General features: G+C 48.9%; 1 protein-coding gene across 1 annotated transcript in view; it reads right to left on the reverse strand.

The window, feature by feature from the left end:
- The window catches only part of LOC147733678 (transient receptor potential cation channel subfamily M member 7-like), a 1,990,815-nt gene that overhangs the window by 56,102 nt on the left and 1,916,171 nt on the right, over window positions 1–18,542 (reverse strand). Inside the window, exon 38 of the mRNA XM_086958252.1 lies at window positions 15,756–15,862. Coding sequence (XP_086814378.1) covers window positions 15,756–15,862 — 107 coding nt within the window. The remainder of the gene's footprint in view (window positions 1–15,755; window positions 15,863–18,542) is intronic.

Below are 18,542 nucleotides of genomic sequence, written 5' to 3' on the forward strand. Positions count from 1 at the left end.
TCCGCTTGTGCACGGCCCGACCTTTCTTGGTGTCCAAGCAGCCAACAAAGAGCTGGTCATCCACCCGGAACCGTTGTGTGTGGTTGAGGTAGAATGAGAACGCACATTTTGGGTCCAGACGGTGGAGCCTCTCTTCCTCTTTAGAGGGATGCGGAGGTGGAAAGAAGGTGGGCAAAGTGATGGTCTGCCCGATGTGACAGGCAGGGACAACCTTTGGCAGAAAAGATGGACGAGTCCTTAGAACAACTTTTTCCAGATGGACAGAGAGAAAAAGAAGTTCAGAAGAAAGAGCATGGAGCTCACTCACTCTCCTGGCAGAGGTGATAGCAACCAGGAAAAGCAGTCTTTAAAGTTAGAAGACGAAGAGGACAGTTGTGAAGTGGCTCAAAGGGAGCAAACATCAGATAGGTCAGAACCAGGTTCAAGTCCCACTGAGGCATTATGAAAGGAACAGGAGGGAAAAGAGGAGTAATGCCTTTTAAGAATCTATTTACAACAGGGGACTTGAAAAGGGAAGGCTGATCTGGAAGCCGTAAAAAGGCTGAAATGGCTGAGAGTTAGCCCTTTATAGTGCCCAGAGCAGAGCCAAAGAAAGGAGAAATAGAAGGACCTCTCAAAGAGGGGAAGAAAAGGGGTCCACAGCCTTTGCTGTGCACCATGCCACAAATGCATTCCACCTGCAGGCGTATACCATTTTGTGGAGGGTCGCCTGGCTGCCAAGATAACAGCACAAACTTCGGGAGGCAGGTCAAAAGTGGTCAACTGCCGCCGCTCAATCTCCACGCAAGGAGGTGGAGGCTGGACAGGTTCGGGTGGAGGACCCTTCCCTGCTGCTGCAACAGAAGATCCTCCCGAAGAGGTAGTCGGAGCGGGGGATCGATCGCCACGTTGAGTAGCTTGGGATACCATACTCTACGAGCCCAGTCCGGAGCCACAAGAATGACTTGGCCCGGTCCGCTTGATCTTATTCAGTACTCTGGATAGAAGTGGTACATTCGGAAATGCGTATAGTAGACCGCATCTCCACTCGTGACAAAAGGCGTCGCCTAGCAAGTGCCGCCTTGCAAGCTCCAGAAGGTTGATATGGAGCCGGGACTCCGCCGGAGACCAAAGGCCTCTGATCTCTACCTCTCCCATGTGGCCGCCCCATCCCAGAAGGGACGCATGCGTCACAACTGGGTGTTCCGGCTGTCGAAGGGAAAGGGATCTACCACAGACCCAATCGCGATTCGTGAGCCACCACTGCAATTGTCGTGCAGGGCCCTCCAAGATCTGGACGTGATCGGACAGATTGCCCTGATGCTGTGCACACTGGAACTTCAGGTCCCACTGCAGAGCCCACATATGCCATCTAGCCTGATCCACTAGCAGGATGCAGGAGGCTATCAGGCCAAGTCGCCAGAGGGTCATCCTGACCGAAACCAGGGATAGAGGCTGAAAGACCGGAATCATAGCCTGAATATCCCGGAATCATAGCCTGAATATCCTGGACTCACTGTTCGGGAGGATAAACCTGAAACTGTGCAGAGTCCAGAACCGCTCTGATGAACAGGAGCTTCTGAGAGGGAATCAGGTGCGACTTCGGCACGTTGATGGAAAACCCCAGCAAATGCAGGAGGTCAGCCTTAGACTAGAGGTGGGAAATTACTGCTTGCGGCGAGTCCCCCTTTAACAGCCAGTCGTCGAGATACGGGAAGTCTGGAACCCCTGATCTGCGCAGATGAGCTGCGACGACCGCCTTCACTTTTGTGAACACATGAGGGGCGCTGGTAAGGCCTAAGGGGAGTACGGTAAACTGAAAGTGCTCGTGGCCTACCGGGAACCGCAGGTAACGCCGGTGGGCCGGCAGGACGGGGATGTGTAAATATGCGTCCTGCAGGTCCAACGCTACCATCCAGTCTCCAGGGTCTAAGGCAGACAAGACCTGAGCTAGCGTCAACATCTTGAACTTCTCCTTCCGGAGGAAGCGGTTGGCGTTCCTGAGGTCCAAAATAGGACGTAGGCCCTTGCCTTTCTTGGGCCCCAGAAAGTAGTGGGAATAACAACCACTACCTACTTCTGGCCCAGGAACGAGTTTGATGGCCCCCTTTGCCAAGAGGGCCGTAACTTTATGCTGAAGAAGCGCAAGATTGTCCCTCAACATGCAGTGGTACTGAAGTGGCATGACTGGAGGGGTAGTCTCAAAGGTGAGAGAGTAGCCTCTTCAGACAATTTGCAGCACCCACTTGTCTGAAGTGATGTTGTGCCAGTGGGGGAGATGATGGCGAATTCTGCCACCCACTGATGTTTGATGGGCCTGAAAATCCGTACTAGGAAGGCTTTGCAGTGGATGCCGCGGGGGTGGAGGTGGACTGAACCGCCGGCTGGCCCCCTGAACTACCTCGACGGTTCCCACGTCCACGTGGATGTTGTTGCTGTGCCGACCTGTGGCTCTGAAGCGAACGTGGTGGGGCACCCCTTCGTTGGCCACGAAAGGAGAGAAAGGCAGAAGGCGGAGGAGGCCGAGTGACCAACAGGCCCAAGGACTTGGCCGTAGCCCGGGAGTCCTTAAAGCGCTCCAACGCACTATCTGCCTTATTGCCAAAGAGGCGAATGCCATCAAAGGGCATGTCCATCAGAGTGTTCTGGACATCTCCATAGAAGCCAGTTGTCCTCAGCCAGGCGTAACGCCTAAGCACTACCATCGTGGAAATCGACCTGCCCAGCGAGCCGGCGGTGTCAAGCCCACAACGGATGGTGAACTTGGATCTCTCCCAGCAGCAATAGCTTGGGAGAGTACTGTCCGGGCCTCCCCCGGACAGTTAGGCAGCACCTGCGCAACCATGTACCACAGAGAGTGGGAATAACGGCCCAAGAGGCATGTGGTGTTCACCGACCGCAGCCCTAAGCTGGCAGATGAAAACAGCTTCTTGCCAAGCTGCTTCAGCTTCTTGGATTCCCTATCCGGAAGCGCGGAAGGGAACATGCTCTGGGAAGCAGAGGCTTGGACTACCAAGCTCTCAGGGGTGGGGTGTTGAGAGAGAAAGAGGGGGTTGCCCGTAGCAGGGCCACGTTCCTGAGCACAGCAGCCCCTGTGTTGAGCCTGGGAACAGATGCCCTAAAGAACATCAGACAGTGCTTCATTAAAGGGCAGCAAGAGCTCCGAAGAGGTTGCCACCGGTTGGAGCACTTCTGTCAGGAGGTTAGTCCTGATGGTCACTGTAGGGAGTTCGAGGTGGATGGCCTCGGCTGCCCTATGCAACACCACGGAGTAACTGGCTACCTCCTCCGTAGCCAAGGTAGGAGAAGACAGCATGCCAAGGAGGTGAGGTGTCAAGACCACTGGCATCCCTCAAATCCTCTGCCCAGTCCAGGTCATAACCACACTCTTGTGTGAGAGGGTCCTCAGACCCCTCCCAGCACTCCCCTTCCTCCGAAGTCTGTAAAACAGGCTGGAAAACAAAGGAGGACGGACATAGGGACAAAAAGGGCCCCATCAGAATCGGCGCCGATCCGGCACTGTGTCCGGTTCAGGGCAGAAACTGGGGACAAAGTCGTCCAGAGGAGCAGGAGATGTCAGAGGTGGTGCCAGCGGGGTCGACCACGGTGGAGGTGTTATAAGGTCAACCGGCGTTGACCGGGGTCCATTCCCAGGAGCCGCACCTGGAGCCGCCTGTGATGAAAGGACAGGACCCTCAGTCGGGCCTGCGGGGCCGAGGGCCCAAAGAGTCGGGACAGGGCAGCAAGAAACTCTTGCCCCTGAGCAGGCATAGCTGACGGACCCGGAAAGGTTGGGTAGGCTGGCAGCGACGTCACAGGCTCCGCAAAAGCCGCATGTGTGGCACCACCCGCACCCTCAGCCGTGTTGCGCGAGGGGAAGTCGAAGAGCGACAACGCTTCTTCGACTTCTTTTTGGAATGCTTCGACTTTCCTGACCCCGAGTGCGAAGACTTAGACCCAGAGGAATGATGGTGACGGCTCCGAAACCGGTCCCTCGACCTCCCATGGGACCGGGACCTCGAGCGGCATGGAGCCGACTGCCGGACTACCAGCTACTTTTGGGACCGCTCCCGCAAAGTCTTCAACGCCATGGTCCGGCAGTCAGGGCACGACTTGGAGTCGTGGTCGCGCCCCAGGCAGTAGAGACACACGCGGTGTGGGTCAGTCACCAACATCATGCAGTGACGGTCCCCCAGTTCTTAAAGCTGGGCATCCCTACAACACCAAAAGTCGATCAACTCGAGAAAATGAGACAAAAGGCCTTGAAAAAATTCAGTCAAAAAGTGACTGGGGGTACTAGCTCTTCCTGGATCTGCGCTTGCTGGCGTGGAAAAACAAAGAACTGACGTCAACGCGCATGGGCGTGTTTAAGTAGCTCCAGAGACGTCATCCCGGTGCCAACGACCCACGCGGAGCTGCACAACGCCGCCTACAGACGCACAAGGGTACTGCTGATGAAAACTTTCCAGATCCAGTCTGACGCCCGTGGGGTAATTCTAAGGTAAGGATTCTATCACTACGTGTTTCTTTCAGAAAAACAGTTTACAACATCAAAAGGCACCCCTGAACCCATCAGTCCTGGGCTTTGGGGAAGAGGACAAAAGGTGTCCCTACGTTTTCTTCGACCGGCCTCCTGGACTGAGCCTGCAGCCCTTGTTCTATTTGGCAGTTCTCAATTGCCTTGCATTGGGGCACCAGGCGCTGTGTTGGCAACCTGGACCCGGCTGCACCTGTACCACTGATGATGCACTACCGGTGCTGAATTGAACCCTGCCCAATACTTACCTCAACTTCTGAAGACTGGTCTTGTAAGTTGATGTTTTCCACATGTATGATGAATGTTTTCTTTCTGTCATAGCTTAACATGGCAAAGTCCGAAAATTGCAATGTCCATTTTTGATTCTGACAAGGGTTTCTTTTGAAAAAAGTATTTAACTATTACGAAGTTCTGTGGTTCTGAAAAATAAATATAACCAAGTATCATTTTAATAAATTGGTCTCGGATTTATTCCTTGAGTGTGTATCTCATTTATTGCCACTGTGTGTACAACAAATGCTTAACACTACCCTTTGATAAGCCTAACTGCTCACCCACACTACCACAAAAGAGAGCCTTAGTATTATTTACTATAGCCTCAGCAAAGCCTCAGGGGATTCATAGGACTCGGCACACTATACCTAATTTTAGGTACTTGCCCATTTACCACAGGGCAAGGTTTGATCCAAGTACCAATTAACAAATCTGTGAGAGCCTCATTAAAATGTAGAAGTAGCTTAATAGAAGTCTGGCCAGGCTGCCGAACTTCTGTCAAGACATTGTTTTGACCTCTATGGATGGTAGTTGCAAGTCTAGGACTTCGACTGCTTAGTCACTGTCTGTATTGCTGTATTGGTTATGGTCAGAATCTGATCCCAAAAAGTTGTGAAGTGCTTATGAGCACCTCCTAGTTAATGGCAACGTCCATCTGAGTCTGAATGAGGTTGCGTTGTGACATGCGCTGAAGGAGACCTTGGTCGAGATTGTGTTCAATTTGTCTTGGTGTCCGACAAAAGCAATCGTCCTGGGTTGTAACACCAGGGACTAAGTCAGGTTGGGCAACAGTTCCTTAGTAATGTCAGACCATGCAGTGGGGTTAAGAGGCACAGACACCGTCCAGGCTGGATTAACTGACGGTAATCCGACAGAAGGCTTCCTCAGATCTGTGGGGCCTGAAGGCATAGTAGAAGAAGCTGAAAGGCCGCCAAATACTTTTATGGCTTCTCTAAAAGCTTCTTTGTACTGCCTGGAAGATGTATCAGGGATTTCAGGGTGCACTGAGACAAGTTGTGGAATCGGTTCCTTGGCAGGAGACCAGAACTGAGATTGAGAGCCACCTGATGCCAGTGCAACTTCTCTGGCCAAGAGTAGAGTGACTGGGAGGAATTCTGTGTTGTTTCCTTGCTTTTCTTTTTCTTTGAATTATTTGAGGATTTTGAATGCAAGGATCAACTTTCATGGCAACAGCATAGAGACCAAGAGCAGGTCCACACCCTTGACTGCGACTTGGTGTGGGAGTTAGGTGCCTTCAGACAGTGCTCAGCACCGTAGTGTTTGGCTTTGCGGTCCAAGATCGCCTTGGAGTTTATCTGAACACCATTCTTTCATAGCATCGAGTTGTGTGATGACCCTTAACACCAAAGACATAACTTGTGGGGATCTGTCGCAGACATTTTTTGTGACAGTCCCCACTATTTTTAACCCCTTTGCCGCCTGGCTAATTCTTCTGCAGCGCTGGGGGGAGGGGTGCGCGCAGCGCCATGGTGCTTGTGACGAGCCGAGCTCGTCACAAGCACCGTGGCGCTGTGCTCATGACGAGCTGAGCTCGTCATGACCATGCCCGTTTTCGTGGAACCCTCAGCACAGCAGGGGAATTATCCCCGCGTGTGAGCGACGCGCAGGTCATGACGAGCTCAGCTCGTCATGAGCAGAGCGTCACCGTGCCTCATGACGAGCTGAGTACTTCATGAGCACGGAAGGTGTTAAACTCTGTGGCTTTAGGAGGGAACATTTTCCCTTACAATTTGGAATAACTTTAGCAAAACACTTGTCAACGACAAGGAGAAAAGTTAGGAGTGAGCTTCAGATCCACGTTCAAAAGCACAAAAAAAAAGAAACTGATGGCAGCGAGCAGAGGTGGTGTTTATCTGCAACACCGATATCACAGTTGGAGCAGGGCGAAGCTGACCCGAGACATGCAGCGCACCTACAGGCACACAGGAGCAATGCTATAAAAAATCTCTGCACCCTGTCTGGCACCTGAGGATATTCACAGGGTGAAGAATCTGCAGTTATAAGTATCCATCAAAAATGGAAAGCACTCTTCTTTGCAGCAGCGTAGAAATCCAATTGGAAAACATTAATTTCAGGAATCACAAACTGGCCCGAGGCTTGCAATCCTCACTATGCATGATGTGAAACAGTTGTGTTTTGCCCAATCATTTCTATTCTAAAATCGAGAAGTTGGATTGTGAACCATAAGTTCATATAGTGCACAAATCCAATAGTCAGATATAAAATACAATTAAACTCTTCAGATGTGCCTGTGCAAGTTCAGGTTTTACAAATGTGTCAAAATTAATGAACATATCTGAAACAAGTTTATAAGACTACGTAAATAAACATCTATCGATGGACATGACCGATTTATAGTAATTTCTTTGAGATGGTAATACTGCTGATCATTACAAAACTTGCTATAGAAATCAATAAAGCGAAAAATTGTTTTCCACCCCCTTTGAGACCTTGCATCACCTTGACTAATCTTTCAGGGATCAACCAAAAGTGAATTAGGTGCCAAAACTATTAGCAAAGCAAGACATGCTTCGCATACTCTATGTCTCTCTCAGTTCTACGTTCCTTGCCTCCCTCTCAGTTTTGTGATTCTGTAGTTAAAATACAGATGGTGTTGTGTGTTTCTCGTATGGCCCATTGTCGTTTTCCCTACATTAGCCTAATTATGCACATTGTAGGCCTCTTTGATTTTGCACAAGTTACTAAACAACAAGCTTGCCTTTTTAACACACTATATTTGGCACGGAACTAGCACATGTTTTTCTATTTTATTATTTTCCTGGGATTTAGTCTGAACAACCTGAGTAAGGTCAAACAGCATTGCCCCTTGTATTCTTTCTGGTCAGACACAAGCACCTAGACATAACAAAAGAATACAGCTGCTATTTTTGAATACACATATCTTGTTTCATAACTGAGGACAGGGGTTCTGGAAAAACACACATACAGAGCAAAGGTCCTGAGACGAGAGTGCGGTGTCAGCTGGGATGTGGAACATCCACCTATGTATGTTAAGGTACAGGATCCGCCACTAAACCCAGAGATTTATGCTATGTAACCAATTTGCTTCAGTAGTACGTGAGTGGTTAGGCAGATCTGTCAGATAATATGACAGGAATTTTCATGGTATACAGTTTATTAACCTTGCTGATATTATTGATATGTCTTTGTTTTCTAATTGTGGCACAATTATTGCATCTTAGAGCACAATAGTTTAAATAAACATTGCAAACTTCCTTCATGTCTCTTTCTTATCTTATTGTGGACAAGTACGATTTAGAGAGCGAAAGGGTGTGTTCTGTTACTGCAATTTGCGAAAAGGTTGTGTTTTGTGGTGCTAAATCACTGGTTTCTCTAGAAAGGTTAGAAGGGCAAGTGAGGCACTATAGCTAGTCGAATTCGGGCTCATAGATACTGATGTGGTATGCTGGCTCAGTCCCCTACATACAGATGTTCTATGGTCCCAAGCATTGTTCTGTTCCTGAGCAGAATCCCTGCAGCAATGGTTATTAGGCTCATAAAATTTGCCCCGTTTCACACACTTCCTACAAAAAATACTAAGTGACACCAGTCAGGTGATCACATCACAGAAACGTTTTACATTCAAAAACAGTAAAGAGCAACCTCTGTCCCAGATGGCCCCCCTAAAGCCTGAACATTGAAACAATCCTGTGTGTTTGCCCCTTAAGTGGGTACTCTGCCTAGCCTTTTGAATTTAAGAACTTAGGAGTAGCTTTCTCAGGTCATAAACATCACAGTGGTATATAGCTGAAGTGCCCCTTTCAGGGTAGAAACATTGATGCCACATGGAACACTTGAGCAGAGCAGACTTCCTGTGGCTGTTAAACATAGGTCGTTGAAGCATCTTTGATAATGCCACCAACAACTGGATGTTATCTGTGCTGAGGACATTCAGTGTTGAGGAACAAACAAAATAACGTCAATATAAAAACATCCTCAACAAAGATATGTTCTCAGTGCCAACACTGTTACGACTAGTAATACAATACATCAGCCCAATAACCCTAATGATTGTTTTATTTTCCATTTTATACAGCTAAAACATTTTCCAACGGTATTTGAATGCTTAACATGAGCACCAGATTACATTACAAAAGGTCAGAATCATTTTTTAAGGCAAGGTAAAATCATGGGATCTTGAGGAGATGCCGGGACTCGAACTTGGTTCCCTAGTTCCAAAGTCTGGCCGTTAGGCTCCATCTCCTCCTACTCCTCCTGCTTCTGACACAAATATTAGACCTTTTTATTTCAAACAAACATGAGAGAGTGAAGAACAACGAAGTTTGTCCTTCTCTGCTAGGCACTTATGACAAACAAAAAGAACGAGCTAAATGAAATCTCAATCGACCAGCATCCTGTTAGTCAATGAACGTGTTGTCTCCCAGCAGGAAACTAATAAGTTTCCCTCCTGGGAGACATCTGGTTGACTGACAGGATGCTTGTCGATTGAGATTTCATTTAGCTCATTCTTTTTATTTGTCACAAATATTAGACCAACAGCAACCACTAATGAAAAAAATAAAGAAGAAATACCGAAAAATAAGGGAAAGCCAGGAAGCTCAGAATGGAAACAAAATTATAGAAACATTTTAATTATTATGTCAACATATGGAATAAGAAACCCAAGCAATGCAACAGTAAGCCGTAGTAAAACTGATAAAACAAGGAAGAGTGCTATCTAGGCATAATTATTTGGGAGAGGTCAAATTCTGGTGTAGATAGCAATAAATGTGCTCAAGGTTTCGAATTCTCAGTGCGTGAGACCATCCTCAGGACAAAGGAGCAGTCTCATGAAGTAAATACACAATAAAACAAGCATTTACAATGCAATGGTCTCGGCATCATTAAAGGTAGAGCTATTGGCATTGCTCATGACATTTCTTTTTTTTTCTTTAAATCATAAATAAATGGCATTGTCATTTACATTGCCAATATTATTATATAAAATTAATAACGCGCTCAGATTACCCAGGGGCATCCCGGCGCGGAACAGAGCAAGAGGAGAAGCTCAAGTCCCAATCACTACTGTGGAAACAAATAGGTCTTCAGGAGTTTCCTAAACAGTAGGATCTTGGGCTCTGAACGAATCTTAAGGGGCAAGGAGTACAATACACAGCACTCTGCACTCAACAGCATACAGCACTCTGCACTCAACAGCATACAGCACTCTGCACTCAACAGCACTCACCACTCTGCACCTGCACTCACTGCTCTGCACACTCACTCTGCACTCACTACTCTTCATTCTGCACTCACTACTCTGCACACTCACTCTGCACTCACTACTCTTCATTCTGCACTCACTACTCTGCACACTCACTACTCTGCACACTCACTACTCTGCACTCTGCACACTCACTACTCTGCACTCTGCACACTCACTACTCTGCACTCTGCACACCCACTACTCTGCACTCTGCACACCCACTACTCTGCACTCTGCACACTCACTACTCTGCACTCTGCACACTCACTACTCTGCACTCTGCACACTCACTACTCTGCACTCTGCACACTCACTACTCTGCACTCTGCACACTCACTACTCTGCACTCTGCACACTCACTACTCTGCACTCTGCACACTCACTACTCTGCACTCACTACTCTGCACTCACTACTCTGCACTCACTACTCTGCACTCACTACTCTGCACTCACTACTCTGCACTCACTACTCTGCACTCACTACTCTGCACTCACTACTCTGCACTCACTACTCTGCACTCACTACTCTGCACTCTGCAATCACACTCTGCAATCACACTCTGCACTCTGCACTCACACTCTGCACTCACACTCTGCACTCACACTCTGCACTCACACTCTGCACTCACACTCTGCACTCACACTCTGCACTCACACTCTGCACTCTGACGAATTTCCAGGCTTCATAACCACACTGGGGTCACACCCTGACATGCTGCGGACAGTGGAGTGCTAACACGTCACGGCACAGTGTCAGGTCTGCTGCAGAGGAGCGGCCGAAGCAGGCCCACACGGCACCGCTCCTACTTGAATACAACAATAACCAATTCTGCTTAAGGCTCTGACATTTACAACGCCCCGTGGGAAGCGGCAAAGAGTGGAATCCTTATTATAAAATGTGTGCACGCCTGGTTCAAATGCGTTCACGGTGGTTGGCAGAGTTAAAGCAGCTCAATGGGTTAGGAGCCAACAGCACAGGCCCTGTGTAACTTGCAGGACACACTTCAAACCCTAACATAACCAGCTCAATCTTCTGCCTCACAGAAGGATGAAGTGAGCGCCGTTCTACTGGGCAGACCTGGGGTCGGGCGTGAGGGTAGACAGGGGCGCGCACGTCGCCAGGGGCGTGCATACGTGCACAGCCCCTGCCTGAGAGGACTAGGAGCCCCCGCGGTGTGGACCGGCCAGAGGCCCGATGCAGGCCGCAGTTGCAGCGACCTCATGGATGGTGGATGCTTCGGATCTGCAGGGTGCTCCCAGAGTCGAGGGATCTCATCCAGTTCTGCATTCTCATGCGAGAAGCCCCCGCGGCGGCAGCAGACGTCAGGAGTGGCGGCTGAGGCCGCTGATGCGGTAAGTGGGACTTAATTGTGGGGGGAGGCGGCGGCGTGTGTGTGTGTGCGCGCGCATGTGTGTGTGTGTGTGTGTGTGCGGGGGGGGCGGCGGTGTGTGTGTGTGTGTGTGTGCGCGTCTGTGCGTGCCTTCGGCCTTCAGTAACGCTGTGTGTGCGCACGCGCGCAAATCGCGTCCACATACCCTAACCGGCTCGTGCACCTGCCTGTCTCCCTTGGGAGGCATTTTAACAACAATAGGTCTCGCTGCCGAGACCTAAAAAAAGGGCGTGGCCGAGAGGGGCCTGGAAGCAAAAGGTTTAAGTGGCCAACCCCTACTAGATCAAACATACAAGCTCTGCACTCAATCAATGTTTGCACACCAGCGGCACATCCGAAGCGCAGAAATTTGGGTCAGACCGGTCATCAGATTGGCCAATGCCCACCCTCAGACCGTGGGCATAGCTGGTATAACTAAGGCACAAGGGAAGAGAGAAAGACAAAAGGCAGGAGAGAAGGAAGAAGAGGCACTTGAAGCAAATATGAAGCAATATATATCCCACTACTACCATACAATATTTGTATTGGGGAAGCAAGTTTTTTCTCAGTACATTCTGCCAAGATACAAATTTGAGGTTTTGGATGATGATTTAAGTAATGGCTTACCTAATGGGTTTTAATTGTGTCAAGTCCCATTCACAAAAGAGGCAAAAATCTAATGAAATACACAAATCATCATTGCTCCTGACTGCGGTCATCTGTATTTGACAGACATGGCAAGTAAGACAATGGTAACAGCCTCGACCTATAAAAACCTTGGATAATGCAGTTTGGGCCAAGACCCAGGAATTCCTGGCAACACGCACAGTGTGTGCAGTGAGCACAAAAGAGGAATATGAGAATTTCACTTACGCATTGTGCACTTTTTGTTCATCATAGCCAAGCTCAATACACACTCGTCCCCCAAAAAAAAAAAAACACCACTTCTTGATGCCAATGTTAACTTCACAAGTCTCTTATGGACCCAGCTTGCCCATGCTGTACTGTGCAGTTGCAGCCACAAACAATGGCACATTTGAGGTAGCTCCTACTAGGTTATGATCCTCTGTAACACGTGCTATAACATGTAAAGGTATTTTCGATACCCAACCTCTAATTAATTAAGAAGGGTAGATGGGTAGGAAATGGAGAACCCTGGATGCTGACTCTCAGATAGGTCATTAAGAAAACTTCCACAACAGAGCTTTTCCAATCTCAGTTTTTGTAGATTTAATCAAATATTAGCATCATGACAGAAAGCAAGTCATTAAAGTTAAGAAAATTAGCATAAAACCAAGATCATATTACAGGCAAATTACCACATGCCTGTAGACCTATATATAGAAAGGACCACAAGCATTTAGCACTCTAAGCAAAAAGGAGAAAAAGAACAGGAAAGTCGAGATCTACCCCAACAAGCATGTCTTTCACAATGTTTTACACAAAGAAAACACTAATTCATAACTTGTTTTTACGTACATGGTAACCACTAAATGACTTCCACAGCACCAATCACATTATTAATTTCAAAATAAAACACACTTGCACATTAGTTTAATTGGCTGTTAAATTCATGACTTATTGCATACAAGAAAAGGTACGTTTTTTAATGCAAGAAAACGAGAAAACAAAGATCTGCTTCTGCACATTCATAACGGAGATTAGCTCATAGCCTTGAAATGTTGCAACACAACTATATCCCGCCCTCAAGGAAGCTAAAGATAAGTTACGTCTGCACACATGGACGACATCATGGTTTGCAGCTGAATTTTGATCATTTTAAGAAAACAAATACAACACAAGAAGGTGCGCAGGTCGAGCACAACAAATAAACATACACTTTTCTGCAATGTGACTATTGTAAACACGGCCTAGTTATGCTAACTTAATTAAACCTACGCTAAGCACTATTTTCTAATAAAAATATTGCACTTTTACCCTAGTTAGACTGTAAAATGTTATAAAACCCATTACACCTATTCTGCGGGGAAACATACTCCTGAAATCCACAAATATATGCTTAAAATGGGAAACATTAAAACATCCCCTTTCATCCCACAAGCTGATTGCAGGAAATCGATCAGTAAAGAAACAAAACAAAAAAAAACAGCTTGAAAAGGAAAGGCAGAACAGCAGGTACTCGCTATATCAGAATATATGTTTGCAACAGAGAAGTGCTGGCACACTCCAATTAAATGCACAGAATCTCTGCTGAGAAGCCCAGATGCTCTGTCTTTCGAATGAAAGACACTCATGTACTCAGTATCTTAGAGGACCTGTCCATTTAAACACTGTATAAAGGGTATACTGGCATGAAAGTTGGTTCTCAAAAAAAATGCGCTATTAGCCCTTACAGTCTGCAGAAGTCAGACCACGGAAGCATCACTATAGCATTACATGACAATGCCTCTGCCTAGAGGAGGCAGCAAGACCTTCCATCCGCCACGCCCTAAAACAAGAGCACAATCAAATGCTGGAAGTCTGACATCACCACCACACCCTTCCACACCCTTCCACAATCACAGGAGCCACGCCGCCTGCAGCACAACAATAAGAGTGAAGCATGCAGGTCAACAATTGGGAAACATCCAAGTAGAAGTGTACGGGCCTAGGGAGACAGAAAAATAGAGAACTATTTGAGAAGGATGGAGAATGTGTAAAGGCTGCCTTTTTTGTATCCGGAATAGAGGCATCGCTGGTGCACCGTGGGTGTTACCCCTGCCCTCCATACTATGCAAGCTCGGACATCCACTGACGCACAATTAAACCTGGGGGCTGGTGGGCCTCCTGCTGCGGGATGGCTGTATCGATCCTGCACTCTGCTTCACAAGGCTGTGCCACCACTGCAACCCCTACAGTGCCAAACTGCAGACAGTGACCGCTAGCATGTAAGCAGGGTACTCGAGCCCCTAAACCCTGTATCCAAGAGGCGTGGTGACGACAGCTTCGGTTCAGCCCTGACACCACCACCGCCCAGACAACTGCAGTGCTCCTCCCAACCGAATCAGCGGCTGCGTCCACTAGCTAACTCACCCGGAGCAGAGGCTGCTTGTTGAAAGATTCAATGACTCAGAACCGCTTATGTTGGGCACCCAGCCCGGAAGGCGTCCGGCTCGTCTGCCTGGATAACGGGGTGCCGCCTCCTGCTAGGGGGCCCACAGCCTGCTGAACCCAGGCCGCAGCGCTGTCAGGTGTGACGTACAAAACAAGCACAATGTCCCTTGAAATAAGCCATGAGCGTACACGCCCCCGAACTTCCGGTTTCGGGATGTGCACGCTCACGGCTTCTCGTGAGGCGGTAGCGGTGGCAGCAGGAGTGGCGGCAGGTGGCAGCAGAAGTCGTGGCAGGTGGCAGTAGAAGTCGGGAGTGGCGGCTGAGGCCGCTGATGCGGTAAGTGGGGATTGGGGGGCTTGGCACGTGTGTGCGTGCGTGTGCGTGTGTCTGCGCACGTGCCTTCGGCCGGCCTGCTAAGCGCGTCCACAAAGCCTGGTCGGCTCGTGCACCGCTCTGTGTCCCTTGAGAGCGAACTCGGCAGCAATAGGTCTCGATGCCGAGACCTAAAAAGCGACTTAATTTGCGATTACAGAATTGGAAAAAAACATAGTACTGCCCGAGATTTAACCAAAATTAATGAATTGCTTCTTTCAAACACATATTTGGTATGCACTGGTCTACTCATCCCGGAGCAGAAGCTAGAAAACAAATCACGTGTCCATGGTGATCTACAAACGGCTGGCTCTTTTAGCAACAGCAGCAGCTTGCCAAATCCGGGCCATGTGGGTATGAGTTGAGGGAAGGCAGAGCAATCTGGTAAGAATGAATGAAAGCTACATATCAGTATAATTATTCAACCTTGCTGGAGTTGGAGGATATTGTCTAGACAACAGATTTGCACTTTTATTTTCTAAACACACTTATTTCTATTGTGTGTTAATATATGGCATATTTACCAGTGTGGTGGTGAATGAGGTTCTCATTGCATTTGCTTACATAAGCAAAAGATGTGTGTTGCTATATGTAATTGAAATATATATACAATTCTGAGCTTCCAGCTTTACTTTATTTTTTCTTTATTCTCCTCCCTTATTCGTCATTGCTTCGTGTTTCTTTCATACCTGCATCAAACACAATCGTTTGGAAGCAACCTTTTTTCTCCTAAAGCTGTAACTACAACCTAGACTGCAAAAGCTATACTACACACTGTGAGGGAGAACAGAGGGACAAATGGAGGTAAAAGCAGTTCCCTTCCACTCTTCCCAACGACAAAAGGCTCAATCAATTAGCGTAATATCCATACATTTTTTATTTTTTACTATTAGTCATTAAAGGTACAAAAACAGATCTTACCTGGAAGTTTCAGCTTCCTGCAACATGAATTACAGTGGTGCTTCGCCCGGAAATTTTTGATTGCGTCTTCACCTAAATTGGCCGGACCAAAGACCATATCATATGATCTGAAAATTGAACAGATTGATAAAAAAAAATCAAGACAAGTAAATAAAAATATAAAAAATTGCTCTAAAACCTAACTGGCAACATTAACTGATATATTAACATTTCTCCATTCTGGTGCACTGTTTTGTTATGCTCGGGAACTAAAGTACGAGTTACTTACCTCCGGTAATGATGTATCTGGTAGAGACGATTCTAGCAGCAGATTCCTTAACGTAGAATTAGCCCCAGGCGTGAAACTTTTTGCCACAGCATCCCTGCACGCCAGAGGCGGGGCGACATCACGCGACTACGCCCAGGCGTCGTCCGCGTACGTGACTTCAACGAGGTCACATAAGACCCGCCCCGGCGCGCTTACATCAGTTTTCTTCAGAGAACTTTTCCGCACCACAACGAGGAGCCACCAAATAAAAAACTGTGGGAGCATGGGAACAGTGTGCGAAAAGCAGAAAAATTGAAAAGAAATGGTGACGAACAACACCATCAGGAGCAGTGTCAAAACTGCAGAATCCAAGGCAGGGAAAAGAGAAAGAACAGAGCAGAGCCCTGAGCAGCCGCCCTGCCAGCACATACACAGCCTTCCCCCTGAGACAAGGAACATGAGTAAACGGCATGATACATGTAACAGGCCCACCACCCTCATTCAGAAACAAGGTAGGGGCGCCAGTCCCAAGACAGACAGGAACACAACCTCCAAGCCACCCCAGCATAGAGGGCAACCACCCCCGAGGAACAAGGGCCCCTATTCGGAGGATAGCAGAGGGGCCAGGACCTTCAGCAGCAAGAGGAAGGGAGGGAGGGAGGACAGAGATTGAAGTCAAACACCCCCCGAACCTGGAGTAGCCAGAGCAGCAGGGCACAGGAGCACTGTGACCCCATCCTCCAAAGAACCAAGAGGAGGAATGAACCACAAGCAGACAGAGCCACCCGTCAATAGCAAAAGAAGGTACTCACAGGAGACACAACCCCCCACCGGGAGGCGATTACCGAAGACCAACCCAAGGGTCCTCGCAGAACAGGGAGGAAGGGCGGGCCGTGAAGGAATCTGCGGCTAGAATCGTCTCTACCAGATACATCGTTTATAAAGGTAAGTAACTTGTACATCTGATAGAGACCACTAGTCGCAGATTCCTTAACGTAGAATAGATACCCTAGCAATACCCACGGGGAAGGAGGGTCTGGGGAAGGAAGGTCTGCAAAAGGACCCCACCAGCCAAGACAGCACAGAGGGCCCCACAGGGGACCAGATCTGTGGACCAGGAAGAACCTAGTCTCTCCCAGGCAATGGGAACCTCAAGAAGCGGAACCCCACGACCCCAAAAGGATGTAGGAGGGAGAAGAAGGTTGAAGAGGCCCGTACAGTCCCAGCAGAGGAATCAAGGGCAAGGTCGGAGAGGCAGTAGCACCAAACTCACCCTAAGGCAAACCAGCTGCTGCCCCATGCCAAGACGGGGAGAGCGGAAAAAGAAGCCTAGGGGACCCAAGGAAACGAGGGAAAAGAAGGCGAACCCACTCCAGATAGAGAGCAACCTCCCAGCCAGAACAGCGCCGGCAGTCAAAAGCTGCCAGAATCAAGAAGAACAGTCCAAGGCCCCAGGAAGGCCGAGTAGGCAGCGCCCGGCAAGGGAGAACACAGGATCTTCCCAGACCTCAGGGCAGGAGCAGGGAGTGGAGGAGATGCCCAGGCACACCACTACGAGTGGCCACGCACACGACCTCAGGACGTAAAAGCAACCTACATAAACACCATAGAGACCAGAACCCCCTAGCAGACCGCAAGCCACATGACAGCTACCACTACCCCGCATAGGGTACGTTAAGTCCCAAGATATGGGAACCCACTTTGGAAGAACTTCCGCTGCAAAGGAAAAATAAAACAGCCCCGGGGAAAAAAACACCCCCGCGGGAGGCTTGACAAGCATCCCAAGCAAAGCAGAAGGCCCAATCTCAGGGCCAAGTCTGCGCAACAACTCAGGCAGAACACACACAGAAGCAACAAAAAGACCGTCCAACAGCCAACAATGCCAAAGTCCCAAGGAAGGACGCAAATGGTCAGAACACACTCTCCACAGCCAGAACAACCCAACTCAGGAGTCACTGAGGGGGGACGAAGGAGGATAAGGCAGAGGAGGGGGAGTAGGACGGAGCCCTGCTAAGAGCCTTTGGATGGCGGAGTCGGCCGGGGCATGAAACTATAGGCTGCCATCAAACGGAAGGCCGATGATTCGCTCCCGAATATTCTCAGGGAACACATCGTCCCAAAGGCATGTATGGCGACAGAGAGCGACCGAGGAAGCCATGGCCCAGCCCAGCACCTCTGAGATGTCCAGAACAGAGCGGAGAATAAACGCGGGTAGCTCCCGGCCATCCAAAGCATGATGCCATAAGTCCATCTGACCAGTCTCCTGGGACGCTATGGATCCCAGAGACGCAGAGTCTCACAAACAGGAGGAGGCCCTAGTCAGCACACACAAGGTGTTAAGGGCCCGTAGAGCAGCGCTGGTCGAGGCGAACATGTTGCGCCCCCAAGAGTCCAGCCAGCGGGCCTCTCGGGACGGCGAAGTCAACAGTGGCGGCAGGGAGGGAAAAGCAGTCCGCAAAAGGGGGCTGGCAGTCGAGGGGTGAAAGGAAAGACAAGCCAGGTCATGCGGCGCCGGGTGGTGCCGGTGCAATATACGTTGA

This window comes from Lissotriton vulgaris, chromosome 2_1 (genome assembly GCF_964263255.1).
Source record: "Lissotriton vulgaris chromosome 2_1, aLisVul1.2, whole genome shotgun sequence".
NCBI classification, from domain to species: Eukaryota; Metazoa; Chordata; class Amphibia; order Caudata; family Salamandridae; genus Lissotriton; species Lissotriton vulgaris.